At 40.0% G+C, this 23,970-nt stretch overlaps 1 protein-coding gene and 1 long non-coding RNA gene across 2 annotated transcripts in view; one reads left to right on the forward strand and one right to left on the reverse strand.

The window, feature by feature from the left end:
• LOC308657461 overlaps window positions 1-14,529 on the reverse strand; it is an 80,309-nt gene extending 65,780 nt beyond the window's left edge. Inside the window, exons 1-2 of the long non-coding RNA XR_014023930.1 lie at window positions 14,295-14,529; window positions 608-793 (exon numbers count right to left, since the gene is read on the reverse strand). This is a non-coding gene — a long non-coding RNA (uncharacterized lncRNA). The remainder of the gene's footprint in view (window positions 1-607; window positions 794-14,294) is intronic.
• Window positions 1-23,970, forward strand: part of ANKRD55 (ankyrin repeat domain 55) — a gene marked incomplete at its 5' end in the record, with an annotated part of 99,440 nt that overhangs the window by 22,569 nt on the left and 52,901 nt on the right. The window contains 3 exons of the mRNA XM_081309162.1: window positions 6,174-6,304; window positions 9,934-10,043; window positions 20,862-20,922. Coding sequence (XP_081165288.1) covers window positions 6,174-6,304; window positions 9,934-10,043; window positions 20,862-20,922 — 302 coding nt within the window. The remainder of the gene's footprint in view (window positions 1-6,173; window positions 6,305-9,933; window positions 10,044-20,861; window positions 20,923-23,970) is intronic.

Genomic DNA, 23,970 nt, shown 5'->3' on the forward strand with positions numbered 1-23,970 from the left:
CCTTTATCTTCATATGAGTGAGCAAAGCAGAGAGGCCAGGCAGTTCTAACAGGGTCATGGAGAGAGTAGGTTACCTTTAGTGGCAATGAATGTTGGAAAAGTATAACTCTTAGAGAGCAAGGACTTCGGCTTCTGGGAAGAGGGAGTGGATGTGCTTTTCCCTCTATCCTTTCTGGTAAGTACAACTAAAGACCCTGGACATTATAAAATTGTATAAAATCAACATAAGAAAACTCTGGAAGATGAAGAGAAAATGACAGACTGGCTAAGACCTTGGAGCCCAAGGAATGACATGGTGGTAAGTACTCCGGGTTTCCTTTTGCCTGGTACATTCCAGAGTTGGAGTTGAAGAAACTGGCAACCCAGAAATGTCAACAGACACAGACAAAAATGTCCCAACAAAAAATTTGCATTTTCTAGCCAAACCACCAGGAAAGAAACAGCTTAGCAAGACAGAAAACTTTTTAGACAATGATGGTTCTATTCCAGCCATCACCACCCCCGCCACACACACCCACTGTGACCCCAGGCAACTCACTCTAGCAATGACCTAGTGGGGAGCCTGCACCTCCACTCCCACCTGGCATTCAGGTCCCCCTTCCCTTACCTGCAGTATGATGTCAGAGGGAGGCCTTGTTGAAAGTTAGGACCTCGAACAGTACCCAGTAATAATCAAGAGTCCTCTTCAGATTTCAATGGAAGCCAAGCAGGGAATCTGGGTTTATAATCCCACTTTGCCATAAGGAGATGTCACCCCCTTTTCTTCCTTTCTTTGAGCAGTGTCTAAGGAAGCCTGCTAAAAATAGAGTGAATCAAGAATCACATAATATCCAATATACCAATATATGTAAATTATTTGTCCTACTAAGAAACAGGAAGATCTCAAATCAAATGAACAATCAATAAATGCCAATGAATCAAACAATGTTAAGAGGGAACTTTATACACTAAAACAGATACATATGTTAGAAAAGAGAGGAAACCTCAATCATTAATTAATCTAAGCTCTCACCACCACAAGAGCTTAGAAAAAGAAGAGCAAAATGGTTTAAACCCAAGACAAGCAGAAGGAAAAAATAATAAAGAGAAAAGCTAAAACTGAAAACAGAAAAACAGAGAAAATCAGTAAAATAAAGGACTGATTCTTTGAAAGATAAAGTTGACAAACTTCTAGCAATACTGCCAAACAAAAAGTGGAAGAAGATACAAATTACTACCTTCAGGAATGCAAAATCAGGAGATCACTGCAAACCCTGCCAGACATCTAAATGGAAGAAGGAAATACAACTAACAACTACACACATAAACTTGGCAATTTAGTTAAATGGATCAATTCCTCAAAAAATAACAAACTGGGTGGAAAAATGAAGATTGGATTTGATTAGTGCATGTTCTATGCATGTTTGGAAATATCACACTGAGCCTCATTACTATGTACAATTAATATGTGCTAACAAAATTTTCACAATAATGAAACCAGTAGAAAATTGGTGATTTGAATATTCCTTTGTAAATTCTTTAGGAAATTGAATTTACAATTTTTAATTTCCCCAAAAAGTATATCTTTAGGCCAAGATGGTCTTACTGGAGATATCTACAAACTTCTAAAGAACACTCTGCATCAATTCTACAGAATGGCTTCCAGAAAACAGAATAAGGGAACAATACAACTTGTCAGTTATATTTATGAGCTAATATTACCTTTGAATCAAAACCAGACAAAGACTCTATTTAAAAAATTCTACAGACCAATAGTTCTCATGAATGTGAATTCAAAACTCCTTAATAAAATCAGGGTAAACCAAATTCAGTAATACATGAGAAGAATTATACACAATGATACGAAGAGGGCAGAGTTCCTAGAGCTATAAGTCTGGCTCAATATTTATTTATTTATTCTTTTTTTATTGGTTGTTCAAAACATTACAAAGCTCTTGACATATCATATTTCATACATTTGATTCAAGTGGGTTATGAACTCCCATTTTTACCCCGTATACAGATTGCAGAATCACATCGGTTACACATCCACGTTTTTACATAATGCCATACTAGTGACTGTTGTATTCTGCTACCTTTCCTATCCTCTACTATCCCCCCTCCCCTCCCCTCCCATCTTCTCTCTCTACCCCATCTACTGTAATTAATTTCTCTCCCTTGATTTTTTTCCCTTTCCCCTCACATCCTCTTATATGTAATTTTGTATAACAATGAGGGTCTCCTTCCATTTCCATGCAATTTCCCTTCTCTCTCCCTTTCCCTCCCACCTCTCGTCCCTATTTAATGTTAATCTTTTTCTCATGCTCTTCCTCACTGCTCTGTTTTTAGTTGTTCTCCTTATATCAAGAAGACATTTGGCATTTGTTTTTTAGGGATTGGCTAGCTTCACTTAGCATAATCTGCTCTAATACCATCCATTTCCCTGCAAATTCCATGATTTTGTCATTTTTTAGTGCTAAGTAATACTCCATTGTGTATAAATGCCACATTTTTTAATCCATTCATCTATTGAAGGGCATCTAAGTTGGTTCCACAGTCTAGCTATTGTGAATTGTGCTGCTATGAACATCGATGTGGCAGTATCCCTGTAGCATGCTCTTTTAAGGTCTTCAGGGAATAGTCCGAGAAGGGCAATAGCTGAGTCAAATAGTGGTTCCATTCCCAGCTTTCCCAGGAATCTCCATACTGCTTTCCAAGTTGCTGGCTCAATATTTAAAAGTCATCGTAATCAACCAAGTTAACCAAATAAAGAAGAAAAAGCCTGTATTCACTTCCATTGATACAGAAGAAGCTTTTGACAAAACTTAGTAACATTCATAATTTAAAATCTCAGAAAAATAGGAAGAGGTGAGAACTTTCTCAATATAATAAAGATTATCTACAAAGCCAGGTGTGGTTGAATGAGACTGTACCAGCTGCTCAGGAGGCTGAGGTAGGAGGATAATGATTTCAAAGTTAGGGTGAGAAATATAGCAAGATCCTGTCTCTTATTTTAAAAAAAATCTACAAAAAACCCAGAGCTAATATTTTACTTTGTGGTAAAAGTCAAATGCTTTGATCCCCAAATCAGGAACAAGGCATAAATTTTCACCTCAGTCATGAATGTCCACTTTCACCTCTCATGTCCAGCCTAGTGCAATACAAGCATAAAAAGGCAGTTCAAAAAGTTAATGAAATGAAATAAAAGATACATACATTGAAAAGAAAAATGCAACCCTCATGTATTTGTGAGGTAATTTTTATATGTTCATTGGTTTGTGTTTTCTCTTTTGTGAATTGCTTGTATATATGTGTATGTGTCTGACTTTTTCTTCTCTTAGGTTGTTAATTGTTGACTTGTTCTTTATTAACTTTAGCAAATAATCTTTTCTTGGTTTTATAAATTAAAATATCTTCTCCCAATATGTGGCCTTTTCATTTTGTTAATGGCACCTTATATAGAAGGTACCAGAATTTTCTTATATAGAAATTTTAAATTTGAATATAATAGAATTTAATAAAATATTTCCTGGGCTGAAGCTGTGGCTCAGTGGTAGAGCACTTGCCTAGCCTGTGTGAGGCACTGGGTTTAATTCTCAGCACCACATATAAATAAATGAATAAAATCAAGGTCCATCAACGTCTAAAAAAGTATTTTCCTTGCAGTTTATGATTTTTACGTCTTTTTCAGTAAAGCCTTGCCAATCTTGAGGTTAGAAAGATAAGATTCTATATTTTCTTTTAGAAATTTGTTAAATTTTGCTTTTCATATTTGGTCTCTAATCCATGTGGACTTTGTTAATATATGGTATGAAGTCTGGATTTTATTTTAACTTATCCCTCTGTATCACCAGGTGGTCAGCACCATTTATTAAATAACTTTTTTCTTTCTGATTTGTATTGTCTTTTAGTCACACACTGAGTTCCTTTGTAGGTTGGAATGTTCCTCGGGCTCACTTTTCTGCTCTGTTGATCTATTCATTGTTTCAGCAATCAAAACTTTATAATAATTCTTGTCAGTTAATAAGGAAATTTCCCTCCCTTTGTTTTAATTTTAAAGTCCTGGGGATGGGGGGGAGGGGCTTTTGTTGTTGTTGTTGTTGTTGTTGTTGTTGTAGTTACTTTACTCTTCGAGATAAATTTTAAGATTTTTTTTCAGGTTTCACAAAAGCTTAGTTGAATTTTTACTGCAATTGCACTAAATTTATAGGTTCAGTTTCATGAAATTGATATTGAGTTTTCCCTTTGTAAACATTGTATATGTTTCCATGTTTAGTTCTTCTTTTATATCATCTAATAAGTTTAATGATTTTGTCTACACATCTTGGTCTTCTTCTGTTAGATCTATTCCTAAGAACCTTATTTTTTTGGTTGCTTGCTTTGTTAGTTTTCCCATTGCTTTTATTTATAGGAATTCCTTTAATATGTTTTTAATTTTATATACAGCATCAATGATGTACTCTCTTATTTGTTCTATTTTGAGTTTGTATGGTTTTTGTGTGTGTGTGTGTGTGTGTGTATTTTTGTATTATCAACAAGGACAGTCAGGAATGTCAACTTGAAATAAATTTTGGAGTCCATTTGGAAATGAATCTTCCATCAATTCTCTCTAAACCTCAGAGATAACTCAGTAAGATTATCTTAAAATAAGAAATGTTCAGTAATCATTCAGCTATTCATTTGTTAACATCTTCTATGCACTAGGTGTAGTGGTTGGCTCCCAGGACATAGTGATGAGCTCAAGGGATGAGGTTTCTTCCCTTTAGAACTTACAACTCAGAGGATGATTACCCCCCAAAAATGCATACTTACAAAGTGTTAAAAGAGTTATTAAAGAAAAATAAAGCGTGATAAGAGCCTGGAACTTGAGATCTAGTTGGAGGGGTTCTTTAAGGAAATTTATATATAATCTAGGATCTCAAGATAGATAGAGCTGGGTGTGGTGGTACACACCTATAATCCCAGGGACTAGAAGGCTGAGGCAGGAGGTTCACAAATTCAAGGCCAGTCCTGGCAACTTAGTGAGACCTTGTTGCAACGAAAAATAAAAAGGACCAGAGATGTAGCTCAGTGGCAGAAAGCCCCTGGGTTTGATCCTCAATATTTGGGATAAAAATAAATAAAAAAAAACATTAGCTAGACAAGGAACGTAATTTTTTGAAAATAATATTCAGGAATTCTTTAGTTTTATATACTGACTATTTCAGATTCAAAATGCTTCAATAATTTCCTTTTCAACATGTTCTTTTTTGACCCAGTAGTTATAACTACCACTTGTTGACAGGAACAAGGGAGGAAGGGAGGGAAGAAAGGAAACTCACCACTATTTTAAGACACAGCATTTCATTGCTGTTTCCACCCAGCACAGATGCCTGAAAGAGTTTGGAAGGGAGAGATTTAGGGAGAAATTGGGTTGCTGGATGCAATCTTTCTGTGAGAACATCCTGGGCTATTCCTGCCCTCGGGGATCTCTGAGGGTCAAAGCTTGCAGTTCATCCAGGGAAGAATCACAATTCACCATGAATCTTGTCAAAAGACATCTGAACAAGTCTGAGTTGGAGGAGTGCCTGTGTCTGGTGTTTGGTTTCTTCGCTTAAAGGAATGTAAAGCACCTGGATTCCACCTCACTAGCTGGCTGGTTCCAACAGCCCTGCAAAGTTCATCAAAATGTGGAATTTCATCTCTGTTTTTACTCAGGAAGAAAATATACTTAAAAATCAAATACTATTGGCTATATTGGTTCTGAAAACAGAGAAGTATTCAGTACAAGTAGATCCTTTTAGTTGAAATTTCTATAACCTAAGGCTGAGATTCCTTCGCTACCTTCAATGGAAGTATACCTGGCTGAAGCTGCTTTCTACACATTTCCAGATTCTCCATTGTCCAAGCCCAAGTCAGGATAAACCTGCCTATTTGATTCCAAATTATGTGGATCCCTGGAACAACAATAAGTAATTTTTCTCATTGTCCTCAAATGTTTTAATCAATTATGCAAAATTACAGAAGATTGAAAAAAAAGTCAGAAAGAATAGTTTACATAAATGTAGCAATAATCCTCTTCATCTCTCTTCAATCCCACACAGTTCAACAGCTGGGTTTGTGTTACAAAGAGCAAAACAGAGAGGCAAATAAAATCTGCTCATTAATTTCATAAGTCGGACATTTTTAAAGGCCGTTGAAATGTCTCATTGCAGGATGTACACCCTTGATGCATGCGGTTTCTGGACGCCAAGTGGACACGGTGAAGCTGCTTCTGAAGATGGGAGCCAACATTAATATGCAGGATGCTTATGGCCGTACAAGTTTATGCCTGGCAACCTACCTGGTATGGACTCGAGTGGGTCAAAGGGGCTGAGGAACAGGGTGTGGATTAATGCAATAGAACTTGAAGCTTTACCTTAATCATCTTCAACATGGATATCACCACTTTGAGTTCTTTCATGGATTTAATTCATTTAGGATCCTCCAAATGTTAAGATAAAAGGAATGTTTTAGAAGTAATGTCACCGCTTGAGAACATTCCTTTCTGTTTTAACAATATCAGAATCTCCCTTGGGACATTCTGGACACTTCTAAGAACAGTGTCCATAAACAACCCGGAAAAGGTGGTATTGTTTTGAAGATCCAGTTAGCATCTGTGGGGTAGGATTAGTTGAGTGGAGGTTCCAGGCTAAGGAATGTGAGAACTGGGATGAATGAGGGAGTAGCAAGCAGGGGGTGTACCAGACTTATAAGGGGCAACACAGAGTTCACAGTCAGCGCTCAAGTTAGAGGCTGTGTGATGCCAATTTGAGAGATTTCCGTTCAGCATTTCCCGACATTAGAGCAAGCTTGGTTAAGACTCAATGAAAATCTCCAAACCCTCTCCTCTCAAATCCTCCCTGTGGTTCTTCTGGGAGGCCCCAGGGCTGACCTAAGTCCATGTCAAACAAGTTCTCATCACCATGCAGGGGATATCATTCTTCTTCCTCTCGGACAAGGTACCTAGGAACCTTCATCATGACCACCATCTCCTTGCATCTGCTGCCTCTTGCACTTGCTATTGCTGCCTGTTGCTGGTGGTGCTTTCCCTCTGGATGAATTCCATTGAAGGTGCCCTGCTTGAAATAAAACACTTCCCTTCCCCCCAACATACACCACCCCTTCCTGCCATGATCTAGCATAGATTGCAATGATGTGTTGCCCAATTCTCAGAGATTTTCTTCTGAACCCAATTTTTCTATGTGCATGCCCTCTTTATCTTGGACTCACAAACAAATCTGGGAAGATTTTTTAAAGTGAGGTCCACAGATCTCTTGTGTCAACATCCCTTGGAGTGTTTTGTCAAATGCAGTTTCCTCTGGTACAACCAAGACCTCCTTGGACTCCAGGAACAGGATTATGGTGGGAGACAGGGTCTGCACATTGAACAACTTCCTAACAATGTTTGTGTGCTCTCAAGTTTGAAAAGCACTGCTCTGTGTGTGCTAGCTGATGTCTAATATCACAGACAGATGCATGACTGTCTCCCCAGTCCCCTCTTTTCTAGCACATTCCCTAGTACATCTCTTACTACAGATGTTTTTGATATTTGAACTGAGGAAAATGGAAAATTTGGGTGAAGATGTCAAGAAAGGGGCAGAGGTGGTGTCTACAGTTGACTGCCATTAGCCTACAGAATATTGTGGGTAAAACTGTATTTGTTTGGAAATTCTAAAATTCAAAATTTCCAATTTCTTTGGCTGAGCTGCTATGCAAGGGACTGAAGGAAGGCAGTACTACCGTAGACAGTGAATTATGAGGGGTACCCACCCTTTAAACCTAGAAAGGTGACACCTAAGGACCTATGCATGGTCTCTGTGTGACTCCCCAGGGCATGTCCTCTCCCTGGCCCTGCTGAAAGGAGGTGTCTTGGGAGTACACCATGAAGTCCACCACCCATTCCTGGCAATGTTCCAATTCAAGTATTAAAGAGAAACTTGGCAAAGTTTCAGCTCCAAACTCAGTATACAAAATACACGTATAGGTGTGTAACCTCGGACAAACCACTTCACCTCTCTGTGCCACTTTCCTCATTTGTAAAGTGTAGCAAAATAATAACCTAAGTTTATCAGAGCTGAAGGAGAAGTTCACATGAAATCAGCACATACTAGGTACAAAACTCATTTGTTAGTTCAGAATAGTGACAAAGGTTTCAGGTATATTCAATGGTGTTCTGATTTTTTATTTTTTTAAAGAATGAAAACCACACACACACACACACACACACACACACACAGTTCCAGGAAATATTGCAAAATGATTTTTTAAAAAAACTGTTTCAAATCTTCCCCCACAAAAAGATCTGCTTTTCAAAAACTGTAAATGTTAGGCAACCCTAAAATTTGTCCAGCATGCCTTTCTTTTGGATCTTCTGATCTTTTTTCCTCCTTCTAATTAGAGAACTTGATGACTTAGACATTAGCCACTAAAAACAGATTGAATGTATTAGTAAACTCTGAGTCAAAACTGACGATACCAGAAAAATGTTCGCTTCTACTTAAGATTTACATAATATTGGTCCATTCTATAGTACCATGTTCAGTATTATAACAGGACTTTGGGTATGCTTTTGTTGACAGATATTTCCCAGACTTTTCAAAACCAAAAGGCTCTTTTCTTATCATTGTCTTCCTTCTTCTTCATGCATTCATTAATATTTTGGGCTTTTATGATTCCACTATTGTGATGTTAAGGGGGAAATTCTTCAGTTATCTTTCTCGTCTAAGAAATCTTAAAGCTTAACTACACAAGAATGAAGGAAGCCAGGAAGCTTGCTTCTGAACAAAAGAGAGAGTTGTCACATTTTTCTTCATGATAATAGTTTCATCTACTTATTAGTCTACTTATAACCCAAGTGGTTCTAGATAAATGTAGGTCTACATACTCCTCAGCATGAAGCTAACCCTGGTTATCAAAGATTTAGCTCAGTTAAAGTAATATGGAGAGAGAGAGAGAGAGAGAGAGAGAGAGAGAGAGAGGGAGGGAGGGAGGAGAGGGGGGAGGGAGAGGGAGAGAGAGGGAGGGAGGGAGGAGAGGGGGGAGGGAGAGGGAGAGGGAGGGAGGGAGGGAGGACTAGCCTAGGATGACTCCTGAGATGGGAGAGAGTGAGAAAATGACCCAGCTGTGTTGGCCAAGCAGGGGACAAGCATGTGATATAGCAATACAAGGTCTCCATCTGCACAATTAGTAGACAGCAGGGAGTTCCCACAGCGTCTTTGGGAACTCACTGGTGAGTGAAACAGAAATGAGGAGTCCTTGGCAAGTGCTGAAGAGACTCCCCTATTTAGGGATTCAGACTGTCAGCATCTGAGTCCCAGCCATTGGAGTGGGATTCGGGTTAGACTTTTGGGCACTGAGGGGGTGAGTATAAGAAGCAAGATGCTGTCTGTGTGGTTACTAGAAAAGGAAACTGGACTAGTGGACCAAGGCCTATTTATCAGACATAGATAAACTGGGGTGAAGAATGGAGGCTGAGACTCAAAAATGGTGTAGAAGTCCAGTTGTTAGAATTGGAACATGACATTTAAGTCAGACCATTGGCAAGCATGATCAGCAGTCACGCTCACAGAGTGAGAGCCCCAGGCTGGCTCATTACCCTCATCACATGCTACCTGTGGCCCTAGGAACTGGTGCAACCTGAGCATATCAGTGTAACATCGGTGAATGACTCCGGAAATGGGGAGGAGGAGGCAAAGGAGAGAGTCTAGAATCAGTCTGCATCTGATGGGGTAAAGGGCAGAAAGCTTGGGAATTTTTACTTCAAGACCTTCAGATTTCTATTGAGGTGTTTAAGTTGGAGTTGTGGTCTTTAACTACTACAAGTCAAATACACCTTTAGCCAAACCAAAGAAGGGGGGAAACGTAGAGAAAGCCTGTTGGCATATGTTATGAGAGTTTGTGTTATATAATGACGTGGTTGCTCCTGCATTTCAGGGTTGGCTGGAAGGCTGTGTGAGTCTGCTCAGAAATGGTGCCAAGCACAATATTCCAGATAAAAATGGCCGTTTGCCGCTGCACGCTGCCACTGCAGAGCCAGATGTGAGGTAAGCAGCCAGGTTCAGAGGACACACAAGTTGGGAGGGATCCAACTTGCCTTAGAAACTCATCTAATCATCTAATCCATCTATCCACTATAGCTGATAATAACAAAACCCATCCTTTTTTTTTTTTTAAGTTGCAACAGACAAGGGTGCAACAAAATACCCTGGAATAATCTTTAATTCTAATTTTATTCTTTCCCCTCCTCCTCTGTTAAAACCTTTTGTTCCTAGATTTTGATTTAAGAAGATATTGCTATTTGACATCATTAGAATTCATGTTTTTATTCATTCAAAATTAGTCAGGCAATTATTAATTGAAAAACTATTTACTGAGCACTTATTATGGACCAAAGATGGCTCTAGTCCCTCACAGACCCATAGGAAGCAAGACAGAGTCTCTGACTTTCCAGAGCCGACAGTCTATTAAAGGAATTCATTGGCATACTGATAAACAAAGGAATGAAATAATACCTAATAATGAAAGGAATGAGATAATTTCTAATAATGACAAGTGCTTTGAAGAAAGTCAAGCAGGGTAAATGAGCTCTGACTGAGCAGAAGCTTAACGTCCAAACTGAGTCTAGTGCATGTACAGCAGTTGTAAGGAAGCAATGAAGCCTGAGACAGGGAGGCCAGGGGGCTAGAAGGAAGACCAGAAGTGTGTGTTCCTGGAAGCCAGATGAAGAGACAGACTTCGAAGAAAGGGGATGATGTCCTGAATGGAGAAAAATTGAAGGCATTCCCTCTAAGATCTGGTACAAGACAGGGATGCCCTCTCTCACCACTTCTGTTCAACATAGTCCTCGAAACACTGGCCAGAGCAATTAGACAGACGAAAGAAATTAAAGGCATAAAAATAGGAAAAGAAGAACTTAAAGTATCACTATTTGCAGACGATATGATTCTATACCTAACAGACCCAAAAGGGTCTACAAAGAAACTATTAGAGTTAATAAATGAATTCAGCAAAGTGGCGGGATATAAAATCAACACGCATAAATCAAATGCATTCCTGTATATCAGCGACAAATCCTCTGAAACAGAAATGAGGACAACTACTCCATTCACAATATCCCCCCAAAAAATAAAATACCTGGGAATCAATCTAACAAAAGAGGTGAAAGACCTATACAATGAAAACTACAGAACCCTAAAAAGAGACATAGAAGAAGACCTCAGAAGATGGAAAAATATACCCTGCTCATGGATAGGCAGAACTAACATCATCAAAATGGCGATATTACCAAAAGTTCTCTATAAGTTCAATGCTATCCCAATCAAAATCCCAACAGCATTTCTTGTAGAAATAGATAAAACAATCAGGAAATTCATATGGAATAATAAAAGACCCAGAATAGCAAAAACAATGCTAAGCAGGAAGTGTGAATCAGGCGGTATAGCGATACCAGACTTCAAACTATACTACAGAGCAATAGTAACAAAAACAGCATGGTACTGGTACCAAAACAGGCGAGTGGACCAATGGTACAGAATAGAAGACACAGTAACCAATCCGCAAAACTACAACTATCTTATATTTGATAAAGGGGCTAAAAGCATGCAATGGAGGAAGGATAGCATCTTCAACAAATGGTGCTGGGAAAACTGGAAATCCATTTGCATCAAAATGAAACTGAATCCCTTTCTCTCGCCATGCACAAAAGTTAACTCAAAATGGATCAAGGAGCTCGATATTAAATCAGAGACACGGCGTCTGATAGAAGAAAAAGTCGGCTATGATCTACATACTGTGGGGTCAGGCCCTAAATTCCTCAATAGGACACCCATAGCGCAAGAGTTAACAACCAGAATCAACAAATGGGACTTACTCAAACTAAGAAGTTTTCTCTCAACAAAAGAAACAATAAGAGAGATAAACAGGGAGCCTACATCCTGGGAACAAATCTTTACCCCACACACTTCAGATAGAGCCCTAATATCCAGAGTATACAAAGAACTCAAAAAATTAGATAACAAGATAACAAATAACCCAATCAACAAATGGGCCAAGGACCTGAACAGACACTTCTCAGAGGAGGACATACAATCAATCAACAAGTACATGAAAAAATGCTCAACATCGCTAGCAGTCAGAGAAATGCAAATCAAAACCACCCTAAGATACCATCTCACTCCAGTAAGATTGGCAGCCATTAAGAAATCCAACAACAACAAGTGCTGGCGAGGATGCGGGGAAATGGGTACACTTGTTCATTGTTGGTGGGACTGCAAAATGGTGCAGCCAATTTGGAAAGCAGTATGGAGATTTCTTGGAAAGTTGGGAATGGAACCACCATTTGACCCAGCTATTCCCCTCCTCGGTCTATTCCCTAAAGACCTAACAAGAGCATGCTACAGGGACACTGCTACATCGATGTTCATAGCAGCACAATTCACGATAGCAAGATTGTGGAACCAACCTAGAAGCCCTTCAATAGATGAATGGATTAAAAAAATGTGGCATTTATACACAATGGAGTATTACTCTGCAATAAGAAATGACAAAATCATAGAATTTGGAGGGAAATGGATGGCATTAGAGCAGATTATGCTAAGTGAAGCTAGCCAATCCTTAAAAAACAAATGTCAAATGTCTTCTTTGATATAAGGGGAGTAACCAAGGACAGGGTAGAGACGAAGAGCTGGAGAAGAAGAATAACATTAAACAGGGATGATAGGCGGGAGGGAAAGTGAGAGTTAAGGGAAATTGCATGGAACTGGAAGGTGAGCCTCAGGGTTATACACAATTACATATAAGAGGAAAGGAGGAGTAGGAGAAAAATTATATAAGTGGAAGAAACGATTTATAGTAGAGGGGATGGAGAGAGAGTAGGGGAGGGGAGGGGAGGGGAGGGGTGAGGGGACAGTGGAGAATGGGATAGACAGCAGAATACATCAGTCACTAGAAAAGCAATTTGTAAATCAATGGAAATGTAACTGATGTGACACAGCAATCTGTATACGGGGTAAAAATGGGAGTTCATAACCCACTTGAATCAATCTGTGAAATATGGTATAATAAGAACTATGTAATGTTTTGAACAACCAACAATAAAATAATTAAAAAAAAAAAAAAAAAAAAAAAAAAAAAAAAAAAGGGGATGATGAAAAAGGCCACATTAAGACACCAAGGAAAAAGGTTTGTCTGGACCAGAGGTAGCTTCCTCATTCCTCTGTGTCTAATTGGCCTCTGTCCCCATTCTTTTGAAAGGCCCCCACAGCCACTGGCAACAGCATTTCCTACTAGGGAATAGTAACATTGTGGGCTCTTCCTTCGCCTCTGCTGTACGAAACATGCCTCTGACAGGAATCTAGCATTCCCCAGTCCTCAGCCACAGGCCAACACCACAGCCACAGGGAGTGTATTCTGCATGCCTCATCCTCCACACCAGTGTCCAGAACCAAAACCTAAAGCTCTGCAGAGCTGCAGAGAACCAGGCCTTAACCTTCCAGGCTGAGAGACAACAAGGTTCTTCATTTCAATTACTTTAACAGGAATGTAAAAAGGGCCTGGGAATTTCCAGGACTATCCCCAAGACTTGCCTGTTATTATCTTGGACTATATCCAGAAACAACAGAAACTAGGATTTACCCCAAACCCAACAAAGCAAGGAAATTTAGAGAAGAAATAGCAAGCCCAGACAGCTAACAATCAATAAATATCCAATGTAAGGAAGGGGATGACTCTGTTTTGATTAATTTAGGGGAAAAAGATAAAAACAAGAGGGCCTTTTTAAGACAATCCACACAAATATTTAGTCACAAAATTATACTGTTTTTCCAAGCATGGTCTTTAGAAAATAAGTTTAAGATCTACCTTTTAATATAATTTTGCCTTAATTTACCGCACTTACATGCCTTTCTCAGAATTATCACTTAAAATCTACTAAAATCTATTAACTATTTCTAGAAGAAAAAAGCCTACTTAATAGTACAGCTATTGTAACAAAATCCAAAACGTCAACCTTTTAACACTATGAAAATTTATTTCTCTTCTTGGACGTGTAATGGCTCTGTGTGGATGCTCCTGGATGGTGGGTTGTTTCCCTCCACATGAAGATCAGGGACCCAAGCCTCCCCCGTCACCTGGCTCCGCATCCTCTAAGATTGCAGAATACTCTCCTCTCAGTCTTCTGTGAGTGGGAAAGAGGAGTAAGGAGAAGCCTCATTTATTGCTGCAAAACCTTTAGTTGCAAATGACACAATTCACTTCTTTTCACATTTTACTAAGAAGAACAAGTCATTCAAACGTACCTGGGTGTAATGAGCTTCAGGGAATGCAGTGCCTAGCCAGGAATTGACTTTCCATCTGTAATTCTCATCTATGAAGGGGTACATGGGTTTTGGTGACAAGTTAGCTGACTCTGCCATCACCCCATTGCACATGAGGGCTGAACTAAGACTGGTCCGTCAAAATCATACTTGAGGTTAATTAGGCCAATCAATCAGGTTCATCCTCTGCAATCACTGCAGTAATAATCCAAGTCCACTTCCTCTTTGGTGGACCTCTGTGTCTATTTCTTACAATGACCAAAATTGCCTCTGGAAACTCCAAGATTTACATTTTTATTGCTATAACTGGGAAAGCAGAATTGCAGCTTCCCCTTCTCTTAAGATTGTATCTAATAACACAGCCACCACTTTTGGATGAATTGAAGAAAAACAAAAATTTCCCATGTGCTGATGACATAGTTATATTGTCCTAAAGGGACACTTGGTTCTGAAAAATAAAATCCAGCTTTAGTTATATACTACCAGCTGCCTTAACTAATAAAACCCAGAAGTTGAGATTAACTATTCCAAAACCAAAATCGTTATTTCTAATAACTGTTCTCCAAAAATTAATTGGGTTAAACTCTAACAACCCCTATAGCAAATCAACCAGTTAAATTACCTACAGAACATTTGGAAACCACCTTGCCTTAAAGGAATTACATTGCTAAAAATTAGATATTTTATGGTAGTTTTGTTGAGAAATTTTATGGTCATGGAAGGTTTTAATAACATTTGCATTAAATGTTTAAAGTAGAAAGTACCCAAGCCATCCTCTCTGCAGAGCTGGCTATAGTCACCATTTGAGTATCAGCATAAACTTAGAATTGTTTTCTGAGAAAAAAAGAAATGGTACAGGACTGGGGTTGTAGCTCAATGGAAGAGCACTTACATAGCACGTGTGAGGCACTAGGTTCGATTCTCAGTACCACATACAAATTTAAAAAAAAAAAAAAAGGTTCACCAACAACTAAAATTATATACTAAAAAATAAAAGAAGAAATGGTTCAGCTTATAGGTACTTCATAATCCTACAACCAAAATGAGGGAGGCAGAAACCTTCCATTAGGTCAAATGAGTCTTCATGACCTTAGGCCATCTTGGCTGACCACTTAAGTGTACAAGTCTGTACTTAATTTATGACAATAAGGAGGAGGTAGAGAAAGATGACTGGTTAATACCATGCCATGAGCAAAATTCTAAGTGCTTTCTATATTCTTCCTCATTTGATCTTTACCACTCCTCGATGCAGTAGGAAACATTTCTATCACCATTTCAGAGATGAGGAAACTGAGGCAGGCATAGGAAAGCTAATGAATTGCTCACTGCATGTGTGAAGATAACCTGCCCAATGGGTATGCTGTGCTCCTGGGACTTGTTACTATGGAACTTGTAGAATTTATGATGACCATATTTTGCAATAAGCACTTGGCCTTATAAGAAACAGCCTTACTGGCTCATTGTCAGGACATATTTTATTCATTACAGCATCTAAAAAATCCTATACAAGAAACCACAAGGAAAAAATATTCTACTAAAGGAGGAATTGATGTGCTTCTCCAGAGAAATTATTTTTATTATATGGACACTGAATTATGATTGTGTTTTTTTTTCTATGTTTAGAATATTGAAACCCCAATTTGAGTTTCACCCCTGGCTGTAGGACTACAGATTACGTCTTTATTCTGCCCTTGTTTTCTTTTTGTCTTCTTTCTTCACTTTTCTTGTATTACTCCATGTAACTGAAAGCCACTTAAAAGCTCGTTGGGTTGAGGTCAAGGGTGACCAGGAGTCAGACATTCCTCTCTTGCCAATCATTTTATCCTGAGGGATTTAATGTATCATGGCTAAACTAGCTTTGTTTTCTAGAAAGTAGGCAGAATGTAACCCTTACCTTATAGGAAATCAGGGAGAAGTAACGAAGAAAAGTGTACAGAAACTGCTGAACACAGCCCCCAGTACACTGCCATGTTCAGAAAGTATTGGTGATGATGAGAAGGGTGATGATATTGATGATATGAATGACAATAATGATGATGAAGATGATGATGATGATGATAATGGAAAGAAATAAATACCACAGATCATCAGTAAAGAATGGAACCCTTTTAACTGCCACTCTACCGGCTCCTACCCTGACCTTCACCTTGGACTTTCACATGGTCCACAAAAAAATATGTACCTATACATAGATCTGTGTACGTGCAGTCCCACATCCCAGTGGTATGCACACACATCGACTGCAAAAGATGTTGGAGTATTGTCTTGCCCTGGGGACATGGACTGCTGCTACATTCCACACCCAATGAACATTAAATTCAACCATTCAACTCCCCAAAACCTCTTTTGCTTCCTTTGTTAGTGCAGATACATCTGAATTTTCCTCCTAACAGTAAGCGTGCATGGCCTTGTACAAAGTGTTTATATTGGTTTCAAAATCTGCTGACCCTTAGAATTCCAAACAGCAAGCTCCTACTTGGCACTCGCTGGAAGTTATTCAAAGGGAAGCTTCAAACTGAAGCTACCTATAAACAAGTCAGAGGGATACTTCAATTAGCCCTCTGCCTGCAGAGGTTCTCTGATGGAAACAACCCTGTCCTAAACAAATCAGTCCCGTCCATATCCTTAGCTGAATTCCACTGCAATGAAGATTGAAGCAGATACAGGGATAAGTGGTTTATAATTATGACAAGAAGGCACATTGGGTTGATAAAAGCAAAAGAGCACAGGTTTCAGATCATAAGTCCCCTTGCTGCTTTGGACACTCTGCTTTCTCAGCAGGTCCAAGTTTTTTTTGCCTTTCAGCTCCCCAGGACTTTTCTTGCTCCCTTGGCCAGGACATTCAGAGGGCGCCTGTGTGAAAGAGGGGGCATGATCATTAAGACAAAGCTCCAAAGAGAACAGAGTTGTGTTTGTACAATGCTGCACATGCTAGTGTTGGAAGGCAAGCAGCAATTTCCTCTGAAAACAGCCACAGGATTCTCTGAAGGCCTTTTTCATGGTCTCTATGGTTACCAGCAGGTTCTACCACCTCCCTCCTCCCTCCCCCAGCTCCAGCAGCTCTGCCTCTTGACTACAGCCAGAGGGAGGAAGGAAATCATTTCCTTGGGGTCCTGTTCTCTAGTTACCAAGTGATGTGCCCTAACCTGCGGCAGACCAGACGTTTCACTATAGCATGCTCTCACATCCTGCTTCAGGGGCCGGAAGGGGAGACCACTGGCATAAAAACCATTTCCCCCAATCATCCCTGGGCTAGCTAGCACCAGGGAGTCTGAGAGGCTGGCAAAACAGAAACTTTTACAGAAGTAATTGCCCATAGGATGCTTCTAGCTGATACCCTTACCCCTATGAATTACCTAATGGTGACCAGGGAGGACCTAGAAAAGACAAGCTAAGAGCTTTTAAAAATAGTAATCATTATAATAGAACATACAGTGGCACATAAAAGCTATTCTAAGTGCTTTTCATAACTTAAGTCATAGCAAATTTTTAGGCATTGATACTATTATATAGATAAGAAAATGTAGTTTTTCTCCATTTTTGCAGATAAGAAAATGTGGGCCTTAAGAGTTTTCCCAAGGTCCTTGATGGTTGGCAGGGACTAAAGATTCTGACAGGCAGGTTAAGCTGGCCCCACCTCTATGCTCTTGTCACTCACATACTGAAGATCAAGCCTACTGTCTTAGAGATCAAGAGCAGGTGGGAGTTTGAAGTGGTGCTAATGAGAGTTATGGGCAAAAATACTCCTGGTCACCATAGCACAAAATGGGAGCTCTGGGAAAACAAGACAAAGAGGTCTGCAAGCTGTCTGGTAATTACAATTGATGTGAGCAAGTTCTTGCAGATTACCTTCATAACACAGAATAGCAAGGAAGCACCACACCTAGCTTCTGGTTCAGGCAGGATCACCAAGGCATCCTGTGGTGGCCTTAACAAGTTATGAGGGCCTCAAGTTCTTTGCTTTCATAAAGAGAGAGAGAGAGAGAGAGAGAGAGAGAGAGAGAGAGAGAGACTGACTTCCTCAGTAAATTTGTGTCAAGCTTTAAAGATCAATGAGTTTTAGAGACTTGGACATCAGATGGAGCCAGGCAACACAGATTGGCATATATCAATCAGGGTCACAGCAGTGAAGACAGGGGATGTTGAAAGATGGCAACTGAGGAATGTCCAATGAAAGACTATTTAACAATAACCACAAAAGATGATAATGTAACTCCTCATTCACCTCCCCTCCCCCCCAAAAGCAGGAAAATGTCTCAACCACCATGACCCAAAGGGGCAAGGTAAGGCTCTAAGGGACCCTCTTAGGACCCTCTAAGGGACCCTCTTTCCCTCTCTAATATCAGGGGAAATAGGATTAATTTTCTTTCCTGACCAGCAGATTTATCTATCTTTGAGTCATACCCACCACAGGAACAAAGTAATCTGGACCAGAAAATGGAGAATCTACCCTAAAGGGACATTCAACCCTTAAAGGTGTGGCTGTGGGAGAGGACTTTGATAGTGGAAAGCAACCATCGCCAGTAGGGGAGTGGCTTTCTCCCGCTGCGAGTGCTTCCACTATGAAACCCAATGGGAAGTCAGAGGTGAGAGGACCTGGTTGATGCCATCCTTCAAGGTCAGCCTCAGAACAGGTCATTGCAGAGTGGAGAATGAATTTGAGAGGCAAAAAAAGAAACATCCAGGTACAGGGTTCATCCCACAACCTTTGGAGGCCCACCCAAATATGACAAGAGATCTTGCTCTGCGCACCCTCATGCTAATCTAGAGAGAGCTTGTCCCCTCAATAATATCGCTCTGTGCTGGAGTAGCCAGGAAGATCCTGTCTGGCTATGGATAAAATCAGTCTGCTTGGGATTAGTGGAGGATAACCATCCTGGACCACAGCTCATCTCCTACCTTCCCCTCCTACCTCCCCCAGTACCTCAGACCAGTGGGCCCTGAGATTAAGTAATGGCCAGAGAGAGAGAGAGAGAGAGAGAGAGAGAGAGAGAGAGAATGGAGATTGTTACCAGTTAAGCCCTGGCCCCCATGCATAAGCAGCCATATGGGATCATTCCACCTGTGTGTGGCTCTATTCTCTACACTCCTGATGTTATGCCCTCTGTTGTACACATGAGGATACAGAAGCTCAGAGGTCACTCAACAGTGAGGCCCAGAATTAAATCTCATAGCCTCTTGGCTCCCCACAAATGACCAGGATTAGACTAGATTCCAACTATAGACTTCCTGACTATTTCACCCCCACAACAAATAACAAGAATTCCATTCCCATTTATCACATTTACTGTGAAGGCAATATGATTAGTCCATCTTTTTTCTATTGTGAGTAGCAATTTAATAGGTAGGTCTTTAGATGTCATCTAAGATGAGAGATAATAAAAATTGGATCGAGGATGAGACTAAACAGGGCTGGGTATATAGCTCAGTTGGTAGAGTCCTTGCCTTGCATGCACAAGGCCCTGGGTTTGATCCCTAGCACCAAAGAAAAGAAAAAAAAAAAAGGAAAAGATAGAAAGAGACTTAACAATTTTACTTTTCAAAAATAATTTTTTCAAAATAACTTTGAATATCTTTTATAGGCTACCCATACATTATTCTTCATCCTCTTGATGGTGTCCATTGATTAACTCATTCAGTACCTTTCTTAAGGGTTTGCAAACTTGAATGTTCCCAGAATATTCTGAACCACTTTAATTTTTTAATTTTTTATTATTTTTTAAATTTTATTTTTTTTAAGCTACACATGACATTACAATGATCTTGGCAATCTGAACCACTTTTTTAAACTGTAGAAGCTAAACTTCTCCCAGATCTAGGGGGTTAGAAACCCTGTGTATAGAGTCCAGGCATCTGTGGTTTTAAAAATTTCCCCTGGTTATTCTGAAACAAGCCAAAGCTCAAACTTCAAGGGTTAAGAGTTCCAGAAATAACACTTTCTGTTTTCCAGGCATTCTCTTGATGCTTTATTCTTATTAACTCATGTACTCCTCACACTGAGCTGTAAAACGGGTATTTATTGCCCCCTCATCACAGAGGAAGAAGCCTATGCAAAGAGATTAATAACTTGCCTGGGGTCACTGAGCTAAATAGTGGCAGGGTTCAGGAAGGGGCAAACTAAATGCTGACTACCTCCCAGCATAATCTATGCATCTAAAAAGCATGACATATAGGTAGCCAGGAGTGAAGCAGTTTTGAAAGTCCTGTGTGAATATATGTGAAATTAATAGAGTAAGCACTGGATGGTTTGGGTTCTTGAAGTGCATGCCTAGGTGACATAAAGTGGGCCTGGGGAATAAGTTGAACCTGAAGGCCCATCTTCTCCATCCCCTTCCAGGGACACCAAATGGGGAGAAGGTGGGAGAAGAAGGGGGATTCTTCTCAGGTATCTTCTTACTTACTACACTTCTTTCTCTTCTCAGATAAGTGGAAAGACCCTCATCTTCATTTGGAGATCTGCAACTGTCTATATGTCTAATATCATGTTTTTATACAAATTCTAAGAGCCCTGTGACTCTTCTCTTGAGTCCCTTCTGTTTTTCCTTACAGACTCTTGACAGTCCTGCTGCAGCAGTCCAACCCCAGTGAGATCAATCACCAGGACAATGAGGTGAGTCACCTTCAGGCCACAGGTGGCCCATTTGCTTGTCAGAGTGGAGGGAAGGGCTCTTCTGAACCCTGGTTCTTCCTCTCACAAAAGAGGAAATGGAGCACATTTTTGTGTTCCTACTCTGAAAGGGTAGGTGTCTCCATTGTTAATTCTCAGGAGGAAATGTGGGTGTGAGTAGTTCTAACAGGGAAGGGCTTTATTGCATTAAGTACATTAGCATTAATCATATGACTGAAATTTTGTAATTTCCCTCTGGACATTGAGAAATAAATACTGCTCTCTCTCCTGTCTTCTCGAGTCCCTGAAACATAGATGACAAATGATGGCTCCAGATGTGTTCTCTCTGAGCGAAAGAGGACCGAGAGTGAGTCATTCCAGCTACCTACTCCAGAGGCCACATAATTAATCTCAGTGATCTTGCAAAGGCAATATCATGGAAAGCTTCCCAAAAGTGGGATGCCCGCACCCCTCTGCTCTTGAGTAAAGTTCTTAAGAGAAGGTGGGTTGGACACTACATAGCTGCCCTGGAATAGCTTAGGTCTTGTTATGTATCCGTAACACTTTTAAAAAGCAGCATTGATTTTCACTAGTTGGCCCAATTTAACAAGCTTCTTAAAACCAATTTAAATACCTGGTGTTTGGTGGAATTTCTTTATAAATTTGTGCTTGGTTTGGCTGCACTTCCCCAAGAAGTTCTGGTAGTATTAAGAAGGCTTTAAAACATTAAAAATGCATTTACACAAGGTGCCACACTACATTGTTTTTCAAGAAAGCCAGCTGGCCAGACAATAGGGTGGGGGTGGAGCCCCCCCAAGAGTTTCCTCGTGGACTGGACCTCCATCTGTTTTGAGCCTTTTGGTGAAAGGCCTCCTCCTGACCAGCATTAATGACCACAGCAAAAAGTCCCTGCTTGCAGCCTGGGTCTGAGGTTGGACGCCTCCCTGTCTCGGATCACACAACGCTTTCACTCCCCAAATGTTCAGTGGTTTGAAGCCAAACCTCAGAGGACAGAAGATTGCACTGTTTTAAACTTCTGCTTTAAAAACGAGAACCAGGGATGAGACAGTCCCCCTGATCACTCTCTGCCCATGGTATGAAAGCAGGACACTTGAGTGGTCAGCAGATCGGGAACTTCTATATCTGAGGCCAGTTACCAAACACTTCCTCCACCTCCAGTCCCGGCTGTCACCCACCTACCATGATTCTTATTTAGGAAGGTGACCAGTCATCCATACCCTAAAGCTAAAGTCCACTTACAGACTTCCAACACTGTCCACCCCTCAGTTGAACTACGGCCCCTCAGCAAGGCACAGTTCTTATTTCTCCCCATCCTGGGAGGCTCTAGGCTGGTGAACAATGATAGCAGAAGCAGATCTCTTGAAGAATACTCATTGTAATACCTTGCAGATAAAAGGTGGTAAAGTCCTTGATTTTTTCTCATGCAAAGTGGCCTCTGTGAAAAAGACTCCTCCTGCTATTACACCAGCATTTGGACTCCCCGGGTTTTAAGCTCAGAGAGCAGCAGCCTCAAAAGAAACACTTTCTTTTCGATGTCATAGCTTCCTCTTCAGACTTTGTCACAGCAGGTCTGAAACCCATCTAAAACCAAGTGTTAATGCTTGCCTGTGTTTTTCATAATATGTATGTATTTAATACACAGTTATCCCTCTGTATCCATGGGGGATTGGTTCCTGGACCCCCTTATGATTCCAAAACCTAAAGATGCTCAAATCCCTTATATTGAATGGTGTAGGCAGGTGCAGTGGCACATAGCTATAAACCCAGCAACTCTGTAATTTGAGGCAGGAGGATTGCAAAGTGGAGGTTGCATCACAATTTTGTATCCCTTGAAATAAAAAATAAAAAGGGACTTCGGATTTAGCTCAACAGTAACATGCTTCTGAATTTAATCCCAGGACTGCTAAATAAATAAATAAAGTCAAATAAAATAAATAAAAGGATGTAGTATCTGTAAATAACCTATACAACCCCCCATACACTTTAAATCATCTGTTTTGAGCCTTTTGGTAAAAGACCTTCTCCTGACCAGCATTAATGACCATAGCAAAAAGCCCCTGCTTGCAGCCTGGGTCTGAGGTTGGACGCCTCCCTGTCTCGGATCACACAACACTTTCACTCCCCTCTAGATGACTTATAAGACCTAAAACAATGTAAATGCTATGTAAATAGTTGATATACGTTTAAGGAATAATAATAAGAAAAAGTCTGTACATGTTTAGCACTGACACAATTTTGTTTCCCAAATATTTTCTAACAGCAGTTGTTTGAACCCATATATATGAAGGCCACAGATATGGAGAAAGAGATGCATGTGTACGCAGACATGTACTCATATGTGTGTATATTACATATATATGCATATATATGTATAGGTAGTTGCTAATATGAGCCAATTAGTACATATTTGCAAAGGTGGAAGGGGGAGATGATTAAGAAGTAGAAAGAACACAGCTCAGGCTTTTCATTACTTTCATTTCATATTTCTCTTCTCAACGTTTTGAACAAACACTCTTCTTTTCTTCCAATCAGTTTTCAATGAGCTCCAAGTACGAGGTAACTTACAAATTGTATATGGGGGGATGCAGGGATAACATTTAAAACAGATGGACCCACCCTACATCTGCTAAACTCCCAGAAGCAAAAACAACAAGGCCAGAAGCAACGAGGAAGAGGGTAAGTTAGTGCTGGTGCAGCATTCCAGTTTCCTGGTGACAAGAGCACCGAGCAGTCATGGCATCTTCCAAGTTTAGTTATTTTCCAGAAATGACTGAAGGAACACAAGCTTATCAAAATAAGGGTTAAGGGCTAAATAATCAATTAGTAGAAATCTGACATGATCAACAGATTATTAGATTAAAAACTGAAATTGAAGAATGGAGAGACAAAAAGAGAAAGAAAAAAATAATTTCTGAAACCATCCTGTGACTGCTCACATAAAACGAAACTTGATGCCATTTTATTTCAGGGTAGTGAATGTCACTTTAGAGGCCGTCCTGATCTGAACTCAATGACTATTTTTTTCCATAC

This window comes from Spermophilus citellus (assembly GCF_964194105.1).
Source record: "Spermophilus citellus genome assembly, chromosome: 1".
NCBI classification, from domain to species: domain Eukaryota; kingdom Metazoa; phylum Chordata; class Mammalia; order Rodentia; family Sciuridae; genus Spermophilus; species Spermophilus citellus.